The sequence below is a fragment of the Numenius arquata genome, chromosome 7 (genome assembly GCF_964106895.1).
Source record: "Numenius arquata chromosome 7, bNumArq3.hap1.1, whole genome shotgun sequence".
Classification (NCBI taxonomy): domain Eukaryota; kingdom Metazoa; phylum Chordata; class Aves; order Charadriiformes; family Scolopacidae; genus Numenius; species Numenius arquata.
Genome location: NC_133582.1, coordinates 61,013,594 through 61,031,821, shown reverse-complemented (window position 1 = coordinate 61,031,821; position 18,228 = coordinate 61,013,594). Strand labels below are relative to the sequence as shown.

General features: G+C 41.3%; 2 protein-coding genes across 2 annotated transcripts in view; one reads left to right on the top strand and one right to left on the bottom strand.

Annotated features, from left to right (window-relative positions):
- Nucleotides 1-185: 185 nt before the first annotated feature.
- RPA3 (replication protein A3) lies at nt 186-3,987 on the bottom strand. Its single transcript, XM_074150768.1, has 4 exons — nt 3,867-3,987; nt 3,482-3,556; nt 1,213-1,321; nt 186-724 (listed from the first exon to the last, which is right to left on the bottom strand). Exons 1-4 carry the CDS (start codon nt 3,963-3,965, stop codon nt 642-644), a joined length of 366 nt encoding a protein of 121 aa, XP_074006869.1. The 5' UTR covers nt 3,966-3,987; the 3' UTR covers nt 186-641.
- Nucleotides 3,988-4,069: 82 nt separating this feature from the next.
- Nucleotides 4,070-18,228, top strand: part of UMAD1 (UBAP1-MVB12-associated (UMA) domain containing 1) — a 72,561-nt gene continuing 58,402 nt past the window's right edge. Inside the window, exons 1-2 of the mRNA XM_074150951.1 lie at nt 4,070-4,160; nt 12,043-12,161. Of these exons, the coding sequence (XP_074007052.1) occupies nt 12,080-12,161 (82 nt within the window). The 5' untranslated portion in view covers nt 4,070-4,160; nt 12,043-12,079. The remainder of the gene's footprint in view (nt 4,161-12,042; nt 12,162-18,228) is intronic.

Below are 18,228 nucleotides of genomic sequence, written 5' to 3'. Positions count from 1 at the left end.
ATGAAGGTTGTGGTGGGAACTCAGCAGGAGTTGAAATCCCATAGCCCAATATCAGGGGAAAAGGCAAGTACCTCATACTCCACTTCCGTAAAGTTAAATCATCCCGATCTGGTAAAATAAATCAGGAAGCACCATCTATCACTGAAAACAGCACTCTATCATGTCAGATTTTTTTTTTTTTTATTAGAGAAGAGACCATTTTCAAGATGCAAAATACAGATTGATTGAACGTGGGGAGGGGGTATCAAAGCAAATGAAATTAAAAGAGAAAAATATTTACATTAAAACCCCACCAAATGTCTTCAACACAAATTTCCTGTGAAGCATCTTAGAACCTCTGCCAAAACTAACAGAGAGACACCTACAAAACTGCAGTTTCTAGCAAGTCCAATCCTGTAGCGGAACACTCCTCATGGATACGGAAGGGTTACATATATACAGCGAGATAGCCATAGAAACATTCTCCTTGCTGTGTAAATTAATTTCCAAAGAAAACGTTCTTCACTGGCCATACATGGCGCATGTAACAGCATCTTTTCAGTATATTAGTTGGAAATAAATGCCACTATTAACATGCTGTCAGGCAAGAAAGTTACAGTGCTGGTGTCCCCTCTGGAGCTCTAAATACACGCTAAGAAAAATCACTTGTTCCTCCCAGTACCAAACGGGAAGTATTCAGGGAATTCATGAATAATTTTTAGTGCTTCGTTGTAGATTTCCAGATCTGAAACAGGGCAAAGAAAAGGGTTATGATGCATAAGCTGAATTCCCCACAAGCCAATGACGGCATCAAAGCACTGCTTATGTTAAAGCAGCGTAGCTGAGCGTCCCCACTACCCCTCAGTTCTCCCCAGTTTTCCCCAGGCAGCCGTGCTCTCGTTGCTTGCTTTCTGGAGGGTTATGTTTAAGCCTGCGTGGCACAGAGTCACACAAGGTCCAGGCAAGAACCACGCTGTCAAGAGTGGGAGAATGATCAGACCATGGCAATGATCTAGACTGGCTCCAGCTTCAAGTCAGTCCCTACAGTTTGACAATAAACCAGTATATTTTATACATTTTTGCCATGACACTCTCTTTTATTCTGTTCTGCTCCATAGCTGGCAGCTCGAAGACCTTATTTGTATGAAGAGATTATCAGGCTCTCCCCTTTTACTTATCGAACAAGAGTTCAGAACACAAAACGAATTTGTCATACCGTATATTCTTACTCACCAAACGGACTTTTATCTTCTCTGAACTGGACGTATGACGCGCACATGATGGTTGCCTGGTTTGTGACTCTTCCCACTACTTCAAGAACTCCTGAGATCTCTTCCTCTAGCTAGAAAACGTACCAAAAATGAAATCAGTATTACCAAATGAGCTGCTGTCTCTACTGCACTTGAGCTGGAAACTCTTCACAACTGAAAGTTAATGGTTTGTTTGTAAAAACAGATTCTGTTCAATGTCAAACAATACAGTAATACTGAACACCCCTGCCACCCTCCCAAAAAAACCCAAAAAAACCTTGAGCTACTCACAGATTTACAGGTTTTGTAACAGGCAATTCAGTACTGACTCAAAAAATTAAGAAAAAGCATCATAGAATCATAGAACTGTCTGGGTTGGAAGGGACCTTTCAGATCATCTAGTCCAACCAGCAACCGAACTCTGATAAAAACCTCTCTAAGCACTCCGTCAACCCGTCTTTTAAATACCTTCAGGGATGGTGCCTCAACCACTTCCCAAGTCCATTCCAAGGCTTAATAATCCTTCCAGTGTAAAAACTTTTCCTAATATCCAATCTGAACATCCCCTGGCACAAATTGAAGCCATTTCATCTATCAGATGGAAGATTCCACTTTATAAGTGTCTAAAAATGTGTCATTTAATCACTGAACAGAGACTGATCTAGGACACAGAAAGCAGAAGAATCCAGATTTTAAGGCATTGCATTCAAACCTGAGTTAATTACTGAACTCTGTAAGAGCTAAGTAGGTTATCACGCATGCCAGAGAGCAGGTTCAGTATTCCAGAGTCAGGAGGAGAAATGATTTAAGTAGCCTGTCAGTAAGCATTCAGAATACAAAGACATTGACAGTAACAAGTCTTCGGCTGAATAAGAAACAAACAAGCAAACAAAAAAAGGCTAAAAATGTTATCTTACTCCAAAATCATATAGCTTTAATATGTTTTCTGTCTTTTTTAAGATACCCATTTTATGACTGTGGTACTATTTCAGTAATGTTCTTCCAATATCTAACTCTTAACTTTCTAGTAAATTTCCTGGAACGTGGCAATAGATTCCCTCCCCATAATTTTTTGGGTTCCTGTTGAAAAAAGGAACAACATACACATAAACAAAGGAATCTATTAAAGGTGGTGGCGGTGGTGGTGGGGAATTAGAAAGCATTTTGATTGGCAAATCCTGAAGTTCCTCCATTTACGCAAGGCAAACCAGAAAGATGAACCCGACGTTTTTTCTGCACACACCACATTCTCCTCCTCTCCTCTCCACACCGACACAGCAGTGGAGTGGATTTTTTATTTTTTTAAAGAAAGAATGCCTCAAGCTAACTGAAGTTCGCTGGAATGCTATGACAAGTGTTCTAAGAGGATATAGAAATGTCAACTCAAAAAACTCCTGAGAATACCATATTCTTGGTGGTTTTTTAGGGTTATCTTCACGAACTATTCTGTTGGGCATATAAAGGCAGTATGAAAAAAGGAGGAAAAAGTGAAATTAAAATAAGGCTAATAGCTGTAGTGAAACATATTACACTGTAAACAACAGAGTGAGACAAATTAGCCAGACAGGGATGTGTCGGACAAGGAATGAGTTCTTTCTCTCAGCTCCAGCTGAAAATTGATGAAGACCAAAGCAATTCATTAATATGAAGACTGCACGTTAGCTGGCATTAGTAAGAAGTTAGTTAGCTAGAGGTTAGTTGGAACTAGAAAGAAGCAGAGGCAATGAAACATAGGTGGAAAAGGGAGAAACCACGGACTCCTTATGAGGGAGGGTAGTAGGACAAAGGGTAACGGTTTTAAACTGAAAGAGGAAAGATTTAGATTAGATATGAGGAAGAAATTCTTTGCTGTGAGGGTGGTGAGACCCTGGCCCATGCTGCCCAGAGAAGCTGTGGCTGCCCCATCCCTGGAAAGATTCAAGGCCAGGCTGGATGGGGCTTTGAGCAACCTGGTCTGGTGGGAGGTTGCAACCTCCACCCTCCATGACAGGGGGTTGGAACTAGATGATCTTTAAGGTTCCTTCCAATCCAAACCTTTCTAAAATATATCTTTTTTTCCTGACTAAAAATTTACTACATGCCAAGGAATGCACAGGTTCCAGAAAGGACAAAACCTCAGGAAAAAACAGATGTATTTTTTTTCCTGACTAAAAACTCAATACGCCAAGGCATGCTCAGGTTTCAGACGGGTCAAAACCTCCGGTATCCACAAGAGGCAACACCAGGCATTCCCAAAGTATTCCTTAACTTACAGGTTCGCTCAGCTCCACAGTTGTATTTTTTCCTTCTCCATCCGACAGCACGAAAAGCTTCCCAGTAGGATGAATCTACAAAAGACATCAAGCCTGTGTGCTCAAAGGGCAGCCGTAAGCGGTTACCGGTTTAACCGCCTCAAGCACAACCGCGCAATAGGCCTTTCCCTGAAAGACTGGACCGTTAACGGCCTCTTCCAGGCCGGGCTGCGACAAGCCGCGTCGGGTAAGGCGACAGACACCCCACACAGGCGTCCCTCCGTCCCCACAGGGCCCCAGCTCGGAACGCACCCCGGGGCTAGGCCCTACCCAGGGCCACAGGGCAGCCACCTCACCCTGAGGCCCCGCGGCGCGGCCCAAAGGGGGGCAGGAGGAGACTACGGACCTTCTCGACGCGGCCCACGAAGCAGACGGGCTGCCCGATGTGCTGCGCCAGCTGGCTGGTGGAGATGCGGCGCCGCGGGACCTCATAGAGGTCCGCCATCTTCCGGGGATATTTCCCGCCCTTCAGCAGAGGGGAGGGGGCGGGCGCCGTTACCCGTGGCAACGGGAAGGAGAGGGGAAGTATGGGGGCGGGACTTCCCCTTCGCCTGACGTGACCCGGAAGCGGCGGCGGCGGTCGGTGAGCGGTGGCGGCAGCGGGCGGTCGGGCCGGTGGGTGACAGCGGCCCTATCCAATGTATGTTTTGTCGTTTAATCCTTTTTTTCCTAAATTATCCCTTCCCCCCCCCCCCCTCCGCTAACCGTGCCGTTTCCGTTGTCCCTTTACATAGTCGCTCCCCTCAGGTCACCGCTATCTGAGCCAAGCGCTCCCATCACCGGCCTGTTAACCCTCCTGGCTTTTACAGGGCGGAGTAGACATTCAAAACGTTGCTCTGACTGAATTTTATAATTGTTTGTTGGTGCCAGATAATGCCGTGATTTTGTTATCTGGTGCACAAGAAACCAAAATAGAGGTGGTATGTGGTCTCCTGGCCCTTTCTGAGTCTGTTGTTGAGGACATGGACCTGTTGGAGCAGATCCAGAGGAGGCCACGGAGATGCTGGGAGGACTGGAGCCCCTCTGCTGTGAGGGCAGGCTGAGAGAGTTGGGGGGGTTCAGCCTGGAGAAGAGAAGGCTCCAGGGAGACCTTAGAGCCCCTTCCAGTCCCTAAAGGGGCTCTAGGAAAGCTGGGGAGGGACTCTTGATCAGGGAGTGAAGCAATAGGACGAGGGGGAAGGGTTTGACACTGAAAGAGGGGAGATTGAGATGAGATGTGGGGAAGAAATTCTTTGCTGTGAGGGTGGAGAGAGCCTGGCCCAGGTTGCCCAGAGAAGGTGTGGCTGCCCCATCCCTGGAGGGGTTCAAGGCCAGGTTGGAGGGGGCTTGGAGCACCCTGGTGTGGTGGGAGGTGTCCCTGCCCAGGGCAGGGGGTGGAACTAGGTGCTCTTTAAGGTCCCTTCCAACCCAAACCATTCTATGTTTCTATGCGCATAATGGCTGCGATACTCAGGCATTTCCAGTATAAACTGGGAGAGGAGTGGCTGGAGAGCAGCCGCTCCTGCACCTGGAGGTGCAGGCTGAGAATAAGCTCAATCTAAGTTTGCAGCGTGTCCTGGCAGCCAAGAGAGCAAACCGTATCCCGGGTGGAACCAGCCATGCAAAAGACGTGGTTATTCCGCTGTATTTAGTGTTGTTGCGGTCTCAGCTTGAGTATTGTGTGCAATTTAAGAAGGATGTGGAGGTTCTTGAGTACATCCAGAGGAGGGCATCAAAGCTGGTGAAAAGGCTGGAAGGAATGTCCTGTGATGGGTGACTGAGGACTTTGGGTTTGTCAAGTTTAGAGAAGAGGAGGCTGAGGGGCGACCTCATTGCTCTCTACAGCTTCCTGAGGAGGGGACGTGGAGAGAGAGATGCTGATCCCTTCTCCTTGGTATCCAGTGGCAGGGTGTGTTGGAACGGTTCAAAGCTGCACTATGGGAGTTTTAGGCGACATTAGGAAGCATTTCTTTATTGAGAGGGTGGTCAAACACTGGAATGGGCTTCCTAGAGAGGTGGCCGTTGCCCCAAGCCTGTCAGTGTTTAAGAGGCACTTGGACAGTGCCCTTTAGCTTTTGGTCAGTCCTGAAGTGGTCAGGCAGTTGGACCAGATGATCATTGTAGCTCCCTTCCAACCAAACTATTTTGTTCTGTTCTATTAATTTAATTTAATTTAGTTTCATTTCACCATTAAAGAGCTTAAAGTCAATCCCCACGGTCAGAGTGACTGACGGACATAATGGATGTGGCATTCTCACCACGCATCTTGTTTTTTTCTGTGTGTTTTCCCCGACTGTCCCTTGCGTGGAGAGGTTCCTCCCGATTTGTTTTGCAGCCAAAGTGGCTAATGGTATCCTGGGCTACATTCGATGTAGCTTTGCCAGCAGGTCGAGGGAGGTGATCCTTCCCCTCTGATCAGCCCTGGTGAGGCCACACCTGCAGCGCTGGGTCCAAGTTCTGGGTCCAAGAGAGACGTGGACCTACCAGAGAGAGTCCAGTGAAGGCCCACAATGGTGATTAAGGGTCCCTTTGTGCCCTCCTTTCAGGTATTTATATGCATTAATAAGATCCCCCTGAACCTTCTCTAGGCTAAGCAGTCCCAATCTTCTCAGCCTTTCCTCATAGGTAAGAGGAAGGGGAGTGCTGTGGGATTGTATCTTCCATGGGGTGTAGCTGATTGTCACCTCCTCGGTGTCACTAGGCCATTCACCTTTTCAGTAGTTTATTTGCAAGAGAATATCCTCATCTCCTTAGCACATCTTCAGAGATTATAAAGGAGAGATCTCATAACTGTTGGAGGGAGATGCTGCGGACTGCTGCAAAGTGGCTCTTCTAGGGCTATTTGCCACGTTTGAAGGGCCAGCTGTCGAAGGTTTGCAGTCAAAAGAGAACTGTTTGCAGGGAACCAAGTGACTTTCAAATATTAAGCATTGTATCTAATAAAGACCTATCATTCTATTTATAGCATTTTTCTGTCTTCAGGATTTTGAATGTTGACATTGGTTGGAGTGCTTTGGCTTTGCCTTTGTCACCTCTGCTTTTATGGTCTGACTTGATTGTGGTTGATTTTTTTATGATTCAGCATCTTCAAGTGTTTTTGTACTGTAGTAATGTGGGTTGCGTAGTTCTTGGTATTTCTGATTCCCTTAAACTTTATGAAAACTTTTCTGATTCCCTTAATCTTTATGAAAACTTTAAAAATAAATATTCCCCTTTTATGTAAGTAAAAAAGTCTTTGTTAGTGTTTTGTTATATGTATATCCCTTTTTTTGTATTTGTGTTTCTCTTGACACTTCCTTTCTTCTGTTTTCAAGAATCACAAACTAAAGGAATATGACTAATGTTAATGCCAGATAAAAGAAATTATGTCTTTTTTTTTTTCTTTCCGTTCCTTCTTCACATAGTAACTTACACTAGACCAAAAGCTTTTAAACTGTTCTTTTGGTGTCACAGAGGAATCTTCTCGACATGCATGTTCTTGACTCTTACGTTGGTTGTTTTCCTGTCATCAGCAGGGCTGTAAACATCTTTTTTTTTGATTGCTACTTTATTGGTGAATCACAGTAGATGCTAATATGGAAGAGAGAATTGCTCTGATGCTTTCCGTTTTCTCCTTCCATAGATTAGATAGCTTAAACTGCTAGATAGGAAATTATTCTGGTTCTTTCTTTAAGGTGAGTTTTGTATCTGGTTCTGACCGCATTTCATCATTTACCTAATTACCAGCAGTGCCACTGCGATTCTGCTTCGCTGTACTCCTGGGCATCCCCTCTTTATCTTAACTCTGCATCTTCTCTGTTTTTAATATTAAATTACCTTTCTCTTCCTATCACTTGTGAACAGTCATGAAGAAGCTGAAAGGTAATGCTAAATATGCCAGTATCTTCATTGTATAGAAAAATGTTATTGGATTTAAGGTATTGGTTTGGCTCAAAGGTCACCCATACTTCTTGTCAAAGGAGACTGACAAAATGCAGGAGGAATAAATTAACCCCTTTGTGCGGCTCTGTAACTCATCTTTGTCCAATCCCAAGTACGTTCTGAGCGCCTCACAGAAAGACAAAATATCTTTTGCAGCCTCACAGAATTGCTCTAGTTCACAGTTTATTACTTGCTAATGACTGAAGCGGTGCCAAAAGCATTATTCTTAAATATCAGCGACTGAGATTGGAGAAAGGAAAAAATTGTGTTCACTTTTTTTGGTGAGGGGGAAACATGAGGAGAAGGGAATTGCATATTCCTACCAAGGGAGATTTTTATCTTTAGGCAGTGAATTCAATTTCAGGTCTCCTATAGAAATAAAATTAATCCCATCTGGAAGGGAAAAGCGCTGTGCTGTATAGGAGAAATTACTGCGGGAACGTGGCGCTATCTCTGAATGGCGGGTGTATTTTTTGTGATTTTGTGCTGACAGCTTTGAAAAAAAAAAAAACAAAACCACCACCGCAGCTAAGTGCTTTTTTCTCTGGTCTGTGTGACCATGCATCCAGGTCTACAAACTTCAAATTTAATATTTTGCTCTGAAATGAAACTTGTGCGGAAACTGGTTTTTCTCAGCTTTTGTTAACTGAAACCTCATCTTATCTACAAGTAGTAAAACTCCAGCCTGATTCTGCAAGTGCTTAAACTCTGGTCTTATCTTCAAGAGCGCGAGTGTTTCCATTCAACTCCCTGTTTCTTTGTTGGACAGGGGCTTTGTTCTGTTTTTAACATGTAATTCAAGAAATTTAGTGGTTGCATTTCCCGTTGCTGGAGAGATTTATGTTTACTTTTGAAGTACCACAGTTGATAAAATTCTTAAGAGAGCAAATATCACAAATAGCCCAGCATTGCTTGTCTGCGGCTTTTCCTTTCCCTGTGCCGTACTGTGTACAGCTCTACTTTTTGTTTGTGCCCCCTTTCTGTTTTGTTAATCCTTCTTTTTTATTTACTTTAAACTTAGTATTGTGTTCAGCAAAGGTACTGAAATACTGCAGGTTGGTGAGCTCCTTCCTCCCCAGCCATTACGCAGACCCGTGAGAGCTACAACCACAACTTTTATTTCCAGAGAGGGAAACTGCCTCACTAAGTACGTGAAATCTTTTTAATATGTGGATTCCTTACCACCTCCCCAACATTCACAATCGCAAAATACAACAAATTTTATTTTCTTACTGCCGGACCCGTGGTTTTAACAGTGTTGGAACCCGAGGCCTGAGCTCGGGGGGTACTTTTGTTTGCTTTGTTTGTTTTTTGCTTCAAGCAAAAGGATGTGGGATTTTTATTTTGTTTTCTGTTTGAAAAATACTGCTGACAGTGGAATTCAGTTAAAGCTACTTGAGAAACTGAAAACTGCAAAGTAAAGATCAAGCCTCGTGTATGTAGATAAAATGAATTTTGTGAGTTTTAGAAAAAATTAGGATACTCAGGCTGACTTCTGTCAACTAAAGGAAAAAATCTAGGACGTGAAAGTGCTTGTAACATTAATTTGTTCAAATTATACTGATTGTTAATTTACTCTGAATTGGAATGTCTGTTGTCCTTTAAGCAGTGAAGTTTAGGTATGTTTAATATGCAGGATTTAGAAGGTGACATCTGTGTGGTTTCCTGTACAGCTCTTTTGTGCCATGGAATATACCGATTAAGATGCTTTTCTTTTTGGGAGAAAAAAGGGAAGGGGAACGCTGAGCGATAGAGCTGAGGACTGTACAATAACACAGATCTCAAAGAGGAAAAAAAAAAAGGTGATTGGAGCAACTGGAGCTCTGGCACCTGAAGGGGCTGAGTGGAATCTGAGCCCTTACCAAAGCTATCTGTAAGGTTTTACACATCAAGTTGATTTTGCTTCTTGTTGTTGCACACTTAGGGTGAAGGTTAAATTGCATTTTAAACTGTTCCACCGCTGCCTCTCCTTCATACATCATCGGAGCAGAAACCTGACTCTGGAGCATTACAGCACAGGGTTTTACCACTTGAGCTATGGGACTGACAGCCCTAATTGGTAGCAGGAGAAGACTTATTCCCCGAGGGCTGAAAAGGGAATATGCTGCTGGCGCCATGTGTTGAGCCTGGGTGTGGGGGAAGGTAACGAATCAATGAGGTAATTAGGAGTTCCACGGAACTGGAAATATCAGTATTTCATGTGGTAAGGTAGGAATAAGGTGCAAGATAAGTAACATTTTTTTTTAATTACCGCATACCTGGGATGGGGTAGTTTGTCCTGTTCTTGTGTACATCAGTGTAGTTTATTTGGTTGCTGGAAATGGCACCGCGTCAGCATGAACAAGCCGTAGCCGCCCAGCCTGCGGCGGATTCAGTCTTTAAGTTGCAGGTATCGGACCACAGTCTGAATCATCGCTGCTTTTCCCATGTTCTATTTCTATACCATTTCCTAGAGCCAGCGTTTACCCTTCATACCGGGCTTTCTGTGATCTGGAGTATGGAAGTGTTTGCTATGGCTTGTAACAGCAGAGCGGGAGGCAGCTTATATCTGGTGAATAGTTAATTGCAGTTAATTGCTACAGGTCACCAGGTAGGACAAAAAAAGTGTAGCTTATGGGACCATGAATATTTGGGTGGGAAGTGAGGAATTCCAGCAAATAATTAATCCAGGATTTTTATCTTTCTTTCTTTCTGTTATTTTTCTTTAATTCCAAACACGACGTGCTAGCGCTCTTCTCTCTTTCCCACTTTCTAAAGATTCTTCTTTGTTAAATTTAGTGTGAAATAGTGTTATCGAAGCTTGACGCTGTACACCCCTCTTCTTTAGAAGGGACTCCTTTCCTCTGTTGAAGGTATATATTAGACGTTGCTATCGGGTTGTTGGTCCCTTCTCCTTTAAATGTTGGTGTCTGCAAAGTAAATCAGGATTCTGCTCCTCAAAATCTGCTTCATACTTGAAATTACATTATTCTACTTTTCCCAATTTTATACTGGTATTTTAGGAGAGAAGAGCTTCACATACCTTTCTTTAAAGCTTCCTCTCTGCATTTGGCACACAGCGTGTTTCAGACGGACCACAGAATCACAGAATGATATGGGGTTGGAAGGAACCTCTGGAGATCATCCAGTCCAACCCCCTGCAGGGTCACCCAGAGCAGGTCCCACAGGAACGTGTCCAGGTGGGGTTTGAATGTCTCCAGAGAAGGAGACTCCACCACCTCTCTGGGCAGCCTCTTCCAGGGCTCTGCCACCCTCACAGGAAAGAAGTTTTTCTGCATGTTCAGACAGAATTTCCCGTGTTCCAGTTTGTGTCTGTTGCCCCTTGTCCTGTCGCTGGGCACCACTGAGAAGAGTCTGGCCCCATCCTTCTGCCACCGACCCTTTAGATACTGCTCAGCATCAATGAGATCCCCTCTCAGTCTGCTCTTCTCCAGCTGAACAGCCCCAGGGCTCTCAGCCTTTCCTCATCAGAGAGATGCTTCATCCCCTTGATCATCTTTGCGGCCTCCACTGGACTCTTTCCAGTAGTTCTTTGTCCTTCTTGAACTGGGGGGCCCAGAATTACAGCCCCCCCCCTCCTCTACCCCCCTGACTGCTCCATAGGTTGGCTTCGCCCTCGGGTGCTGGAGGGAAGCACAGCTTCAAGGGGTGGTTGCTGCTGTGGTGCTTCTTTCCTTTCCTTTACTCGTTCATAGGTCTTAATTTTGTAAAAGCTGGCCCAACTCCCTGTCTTTAGGCTAATGCCTGTGGGGTTTTTAATATGAATTTGTCCTTTTTAAGCTATTCAGAATTGCTTCTCTGTAATCTTCCAGTCTTAAGAGAGAGGAGATACTGAGCATAATCTTTTGCAGTCAACATTTTTATCCCACTGGTTTCCTTGTTGTCTTCTAGCTGGTGTGAGCTCAGAGTTCTTAACTACTTTGGAAGATTCTTTTAATGAATTATTGCTATGAAAAATTTGCAACATATGATTTTGTTGCAGTTTCTTTTAAGGGAGTCAGTGGTAACTGTTAATCCAGTACACTCAAGTGTTAAGCTGTCTCTGAGATGGCAAACTGGAAGAATGAAATTAGATATAATGCTAATATTGTAGGGATGGGTGGGCTGGTCTTTTTAATTGATGCACAGACACCCAAGATTCAAAATCTGTAGTGCAATTTGCTTCCTTCAAGTATTCCTGCATTATAAAGCTGCATTTTCTATAGGATCGTGTTTTTGGCTTCAAATTTAGACGCTTTAGAACTAACTATGATGAGAAAGTTTGTGTAACAACAATTCAAAGTAGCAGAAAAATATGGAAACATACCGGGTAAATGCTGAAGGGAGTTTCCTTCTTTCACTTTCCTTTACAAAAGTTGAAGTTGTTGTGGTTTGTTATTGTTTCAACTGTTCCACTCCGTAACTTTATAGAAAAGACTTTATACTTCACTCTCTTTTTGCCCATTGAAGTCAATTGCTACATCAACGGGGTAATCTGTCTGACATACAAATGCCTGATATTTCAAATCTGGTAATAAAAATTAAGCTGTGATATCGTGTATGAGGCCTTTGGCATGATGTGAACTTCTTAGGGTAAATGATGTTATCTCATATTTATTCAACATGTTTTGTCTTCCTTTTAGATAACGGCTTAGAAGAAGAAGGAAAAAAAAAAAGGCTATGTTCAGCTTCTTCCGAAAAAATCAAGATTCGAAGAAGGTTACAGTGCCAGAGAGAGAGGCAGATGGATTCGTTATTGTGGGTAAGTGGTGCTTCTGTATAAAATTATTCTTGTTATCTTTGAAATGTAAAAATTTCTTTGAGATGCTTAGACCAGATGAAATGTTAAGAGAAACCATGGTAAACATTTTCAGAATTCTTACTTTTCCTGGAGTTCATTTTCCTAGTCTCATCACTTGGACTAAATAGCTGAAGTTTTATTTCCATAGGTGTGAACTCTTATTCAAGAGCATGGAAAATGTAGTTTCTTGTTTTCCTCTCATATTGTGAGCAAGAGCTTATGTCCTTACAAAACAAGAAAGCTTAAAGCTGAGGCTTCTAGCTTTATGATTAGAGTTCCGGGAAGAGAATATCTTCTTGCAGTTGTTAGAGGACTGTTTTTTTTCAGGTTCCTTTTAGTGTTACCCCCAAAGTCTTTTTATGTTAGAAGCCAAGAAGCATCTTTGTCTTTCTAATCACATGGCAAATGTAGATATTCTGTCTCACAATCTGACTTAAGTTTAGTTCGATGAAAATAAAGCAGTATAGGGGTTTCAAAGTCTTTTTATTATTCAAAAACTATTCTGAAGTGTACTCACCTGTGAACTGGCTAAATTTGCAGCTTCAATCAAGCTCTTTCACAGTCTTGTAGGATGGCTGAAGCATGCAGAAGAGAGAATTTATTGCTGTCATGCTGTAACTGATCCTTTTCTTTTTCCTCTTTTGAAAATTTGTGTTTTCCTCCTTATAAATCTGTCATCATCAACGTTCAGCTCCTGCTGCTCGGGTGTACTGACTTGTTCTTAGCAGAAATCTTACAGTGGTTCTCTATTGAAGTGTTACTTCTTGAGATTTTCAAGTCATGGAAGCCTCTAGATTATCAAAATCTAACAATATGAGAGACTTGGAACTCTTTCTGAGGAGAACTTACTTACATTCTCCATTGAAACGACTCTGGTTTCACGTCTGTGACTGTGTTGTCATGTTTAGCGGTTGCTTTCCACTGGATTTTGTTCATCTGCAGTGGTTTTGATGGTTACATCACATCACTCCAGCGCTTGCATTGTGGAAGGGTCAAAGGAGACATATCGTTGTCCCAAAAAAGTCTGGACACCATTTAGAGTTCAAATTCTGTAGCAGGCAGAGAGTTCTGCGCCCAACCGTTGCTTATGCCCCAAATGGCTGGTCCTGATTCTGCGCTCAATTTAGCTTCATTCATTTTTCCCGAAATGCTGTCAGTAACTATTTAAACTTTGTTTGTATAAATTCATATTGAATTAATCTGTTAAATATAAACTTAAGTACTACAAATTTTGCTTGAATCTTCTCTGATTTTATTTCTATTCATTATAGAAATTATTATAGCCCCTCGGGGCTGGGTACCCATTTTGGTTGTGTCGTCTCTCGCTAGTGTCTGGGAGGCAGCACGGTTCTCCCAGGAGCTCTTGCTCTCAGCCTTGGACCATGGCTGAGTCCAAGTCTACTTTGTTTACTTTTAAATTGTGTTTTAAAGACCAATCTGTTTCATGGATTTAAGACTTGTTGGGTTTGGTTTTGTTTTCTTTCAGGGACCTTTTTATGTGGTAAATAGGAATGGAGTAAATGGCTTGGAGAAGCAGCTCCGTTGCTGATGCTGATAAGCCTGATTTGTAAATCTGTTTAACTTCTGTTTCTTCCTTGAACTTAGGACAGCTTCTTGTTTTATTTCTTTAGATGTAAATTAACATGGATTTTCAATACTGAGCAACGGGCTGTTAAGTCAGAGCTCTCTCTGCCTCAGGTGCAGAACTCTAACGGGTGGTAGGGACTATGGTCACTGACTTACAGGGAGCATTTGATTGTCATCTGAAGGTTGTTTTCTAAGATCCAACAATTTTGGGGTAGAATTTTTCAAAGTTTCAAGAGTAGGTACCCAAGGGAAAAAAGGGCAGGGACGGGATTCTTGGAGGGCACCTAGAACTAGTAAGCAAATTTTGGATTAACACTTATTTGTTATGCTTCTCACTATTGGAGCAAGCATGGGTTTTGCCTGTTATGTTTCCTCTCAAGAAATCATAAATAGTCACAAACGTAAGAAATGAAGTGTCTCTTAAGTCTCTTCTCAATAGGAAGGACTTGTGGTATTTAAGTGAGTCCTGGATCTGTCGAATTAACCAATGTGCACCTTCTGTTCCACTGCTGATGTCTGAAGAGAAGTAGCTCAACAGAAAAAATGTGGTCAGACTTACACCAACATCTAAAATCTCACAGAAAGGGAGGTGGGAACTACTGTTTTTCATCCTGTGAGATGAAATACAGTATAAGGCAAATATTTCTTCATTATTAAGAAAGTAGAAGAGAACTGGTATTAGCTGAAAGGTGGAATTTTTTGGTGAGAATTAAGGTGATGTAAAAGTCATCACTACTACGTGCTGAGACAAATTCAGGTGCGTAATGGGATACACAAAGAGAACAAGAGCTTGATGAATTATGATGGATGGTAGCAGCTACTCTTATCTCAAAATTCTGATGGTCGGGTGTGACTTAGTATTTTAAGGTAATCTCTGCAAGGCATTTGAACTTTGGCTTTATCTTAAAAGAGGTACATGAACCTTACCCTGCTGTGTTCAGTATCTGTATTTCTGAGTTAATTCAGTATAATTCCTTCAGAAAGGATCGTCCTCATCTGTAGGCAGGAGCATCCTCACTCAGCTGTGAGGCTGTGGAAAGTAAGATTTACAACCAGCTGAATGTTTCCCTTTGTTAACTGCAGTTATATTGCAGAATAACATCCTTAACAAAGCAGGAAGTCTTCTGTACCGAAGATATAAAAAGGTAAAATGGTCACTCGTCAGTCTTTAGTTCTGCAAATCTTGACTCTGTTTTTCTGAAGAACAATTTTACATATATTTGTTTCCCTTCAACTCCCCGTTTCTGGTTTGACATGAATTTATTCTCCATGCAGATAGTATTTGAGATATTTTTTATTGTGGAAGAAAGAATTGGATAAATTGCATATTTGAATTAAGGGATACCCCTACTGTCACACAACATGTTATAAAGACCTATTTGTTTACATATCAATCTTAGTAATACAGATGTCTACGCATGCTTCTTTTAAGAACTTCTTAAATGTTTGTTTCTGAGAGAAATGTGCATTTTAAAATCTTCTTTTATGCTATGAAAGGAGAATTTAATATACTGATCCTCCCAAATCAAAGCACTACCCCATACTAGATTTTTCCTGCAATTCAAATAGCTTTTTGGTTTCTCCCCTCTGCTTACGTACTTCAAAAATTAAATGCATTGAAAGATTATCTTAGTGTTGCTGCTGCTGTTTATTTTCTAGGAGCCGATAGTAATGTGTAGTAGATTCCTGTGAATCTCTACGTTGTTTGTTCATTAATATTTAAGGAGCTTTTAGTGGTGCTAGTAAGGAAGGCTGGGCTGCTGCAGTGTTTTAAAATATACTATTACATTAAAGAAATGCATCAGGCTTTGTGCCAGTTGGAAAAAAGCAGTGTTTCAATGTCCTTTCACTTTCTGCATCAATGGGCTTACATTACGTATTTTTTTATATAACAGTAAGTGCTTGTGTAGTTATTTCCAGCCTTGCAGTTTTCCACTAACTAAGCTACTATTTCATTGTGCTGTTTAAGTTCAAAAACATTTTACACTAATTTTATAATAATAGGAGATTGGGAGAAATCTTTAAGTATTTTTTATCTAAAGAATACTTTAGATGTATCAGCCTCCGCCACCGTAACTGAACACTTTTGATGCGTACCAAGACGTTACTGCATTAAGTGACCTGTTTCTTGAAGTGCTGGTTTCTGGGTTTTATACTTAAAAATCTTTAGTAGCTCGTTGGGTGTTGAATTTTACCATCCCAGTTGACTGAAAAGGGAGGACGAGGAATTCAGAAGAAACAGCCCTCTCCTGTTACCGCTCCTGAGTTGCATAAGGAGGTAATGGCTCCCCTTCATTCAGTAATGAACTCAAACTAATCCTCTTGGGTACTAATTTTGCACAAAAACAAACTGCGTTTTTCAATAGTGCCGCTAGATGGGGATTTCTCTTGTATTCAAGACTTGTAGGGCTTTTCTTTCTCTCTTTCACGCACACAAAGTGGAGTAGTAGTAATTATCAGTACACCATTTTATTAGACGGTAGGTTTTTGACGGATTTATAAAAAGCTTTTTAAATCCTAATATCAAATCTATAATGGCATTCCAACCTAATAAAAATAATGAAGCTTGAAATGTTGACAGCGTGTATCTAGATGTTTGGCTTGTAATTCCTTCCAAGCAGATCTGTTGAGGCCCATGTGGGACCTAAATAACACAAAGAAGTAAATTTGCATATTTTACAGCAGGGGGAAAAAACAGAATGCAAAAACATGAATAATTAGGAGCACAAGCTTCATGCTATATTAATACTGTTGAAAAGCATGTGTTGATTGTATTCTGAAAGCCAGTAGTGATTTGGTTGAGTGAACTCAGTCAGCATCTCTTATGCAGATTAAAGGAACTGGGTTACAGAACAACTGAAATTCATTGTTTTGCTGGAGAAGGAGGTATATTTCTTAAAGGAAATATTTTTTTTTCCTGGATTCTGTACAGTGCAGGGAATCTTTTTTTTTTAATGTCTCGTCAAAGCAGGTTGTTGTTGACAAAGGACTGTTCAATTCTTCATTTACTTGTACACCTCTAGATTTTAAAAATAGTGCTCTCAGCCAGAAATCAGATGTTAGTATTTTTAGCACCTTAGTATACATGACCTACTTACTTTTCAGTCCATTTCTCTTTTTTTTTTTTTTTTGCTTTCTAGTGCTTCAGCCCCTGAAACCTGTTCATGATGCTTCTTTGCTGTGTATTTCATTATTTTTTAATTTGAAAAATGCCCTTCTTTAAATGATAGCATCCAGGCCGTTTTTTAGTCGGAATATGAATCATTGTGTTGGCTTCTATTGATTGCAACATAAGATGTCGGACATAATTTTTGTGAAAAAAGTTACTTGCTTGAAAATGGTAAATAGCATTAAAAGTGATTTATTGATTGCTTCGGCTAAATGTTGTCTCGGCCCCTTAACTCACAGCTGTCTCAAAAAGTTACCTGGTTTTGAACAGTGATTCAAAGGAAGAGAAAAGAAAGAAGATGAAGACTTCTTGTTTAACTTCTGCAGCAGTTTTAATTCTGGGGAATAAAAAAAAGAAGTTAAAGAATGTGCTGCTGTGTTAGAGAGCTTTATTTTAGGGCTTTAAGATGGACAAAAATGCATAGAACCAAACATTTTCAATCTGTCTTTTAAGCACATCTTTTTAATTTGCATAACCGAAGGAGGAAAATGGTAAAATTGTACCAGTCTTTTGAGGAGTTGATGTAATTGTAAGAGGTTAAAGAGGCATCTGGCAAAAGGTTGTTTTGAGGTCACACGTGCATCTGACAGTTTGCTGCCAGCCCTCTAAGAAAATATTGGTTGGAGTTGGGTTCCTGTTTTTCATATTAACTGCCTTCTGACTTGATGTATAATAGTCGCTTTCTCCACGTCCAGGTCTCCAAACTGCTCCTGAGAGGTTTGGTCCTATGGATTTTAACTCTTGCAAATAGTGATGGAAGTAGAATATGCTGCAGTAAGAAAATCTTTTTTTTTTTTTTTTTTTTTTTTTTTTGATAAGATGAAGGCATTTCTTGGACATGACTGTTCTGCAGTGATGTATTTACGCGGTCGACACAGGACTCTAACCTTAGCTTTTAGTAGAGTGATTGCTTTGGACACCTGGGTTCTGACAATTGTACTCCCATACATAGCAGTTTACTCTCTAAGAGTAGTGCCTTAGTCTATTGGTCCATATAACATTCTTAAAGCAATTTGCAGTTGGAATATAAGAAAGGAGAATACTGATTGCCTGTAGTAAAAGAGAGTAAAAATAGCAAAATCTAGTGTAAAAGTAGGGATTTTCAAGTGCTGGTTGTAAACTTTGTTTCCCAGAATATGCTGGTCATTATGTAGCTTTTAGAATTAAAAGCTGCTTTGCTTTGTGATGCAAAGAAAATAGTTCAAGATATGATAATATATTTTTAGCCCAAGTCTGATTTTTCCTATATAAGGTGAACTTAGAGCTAGGGCT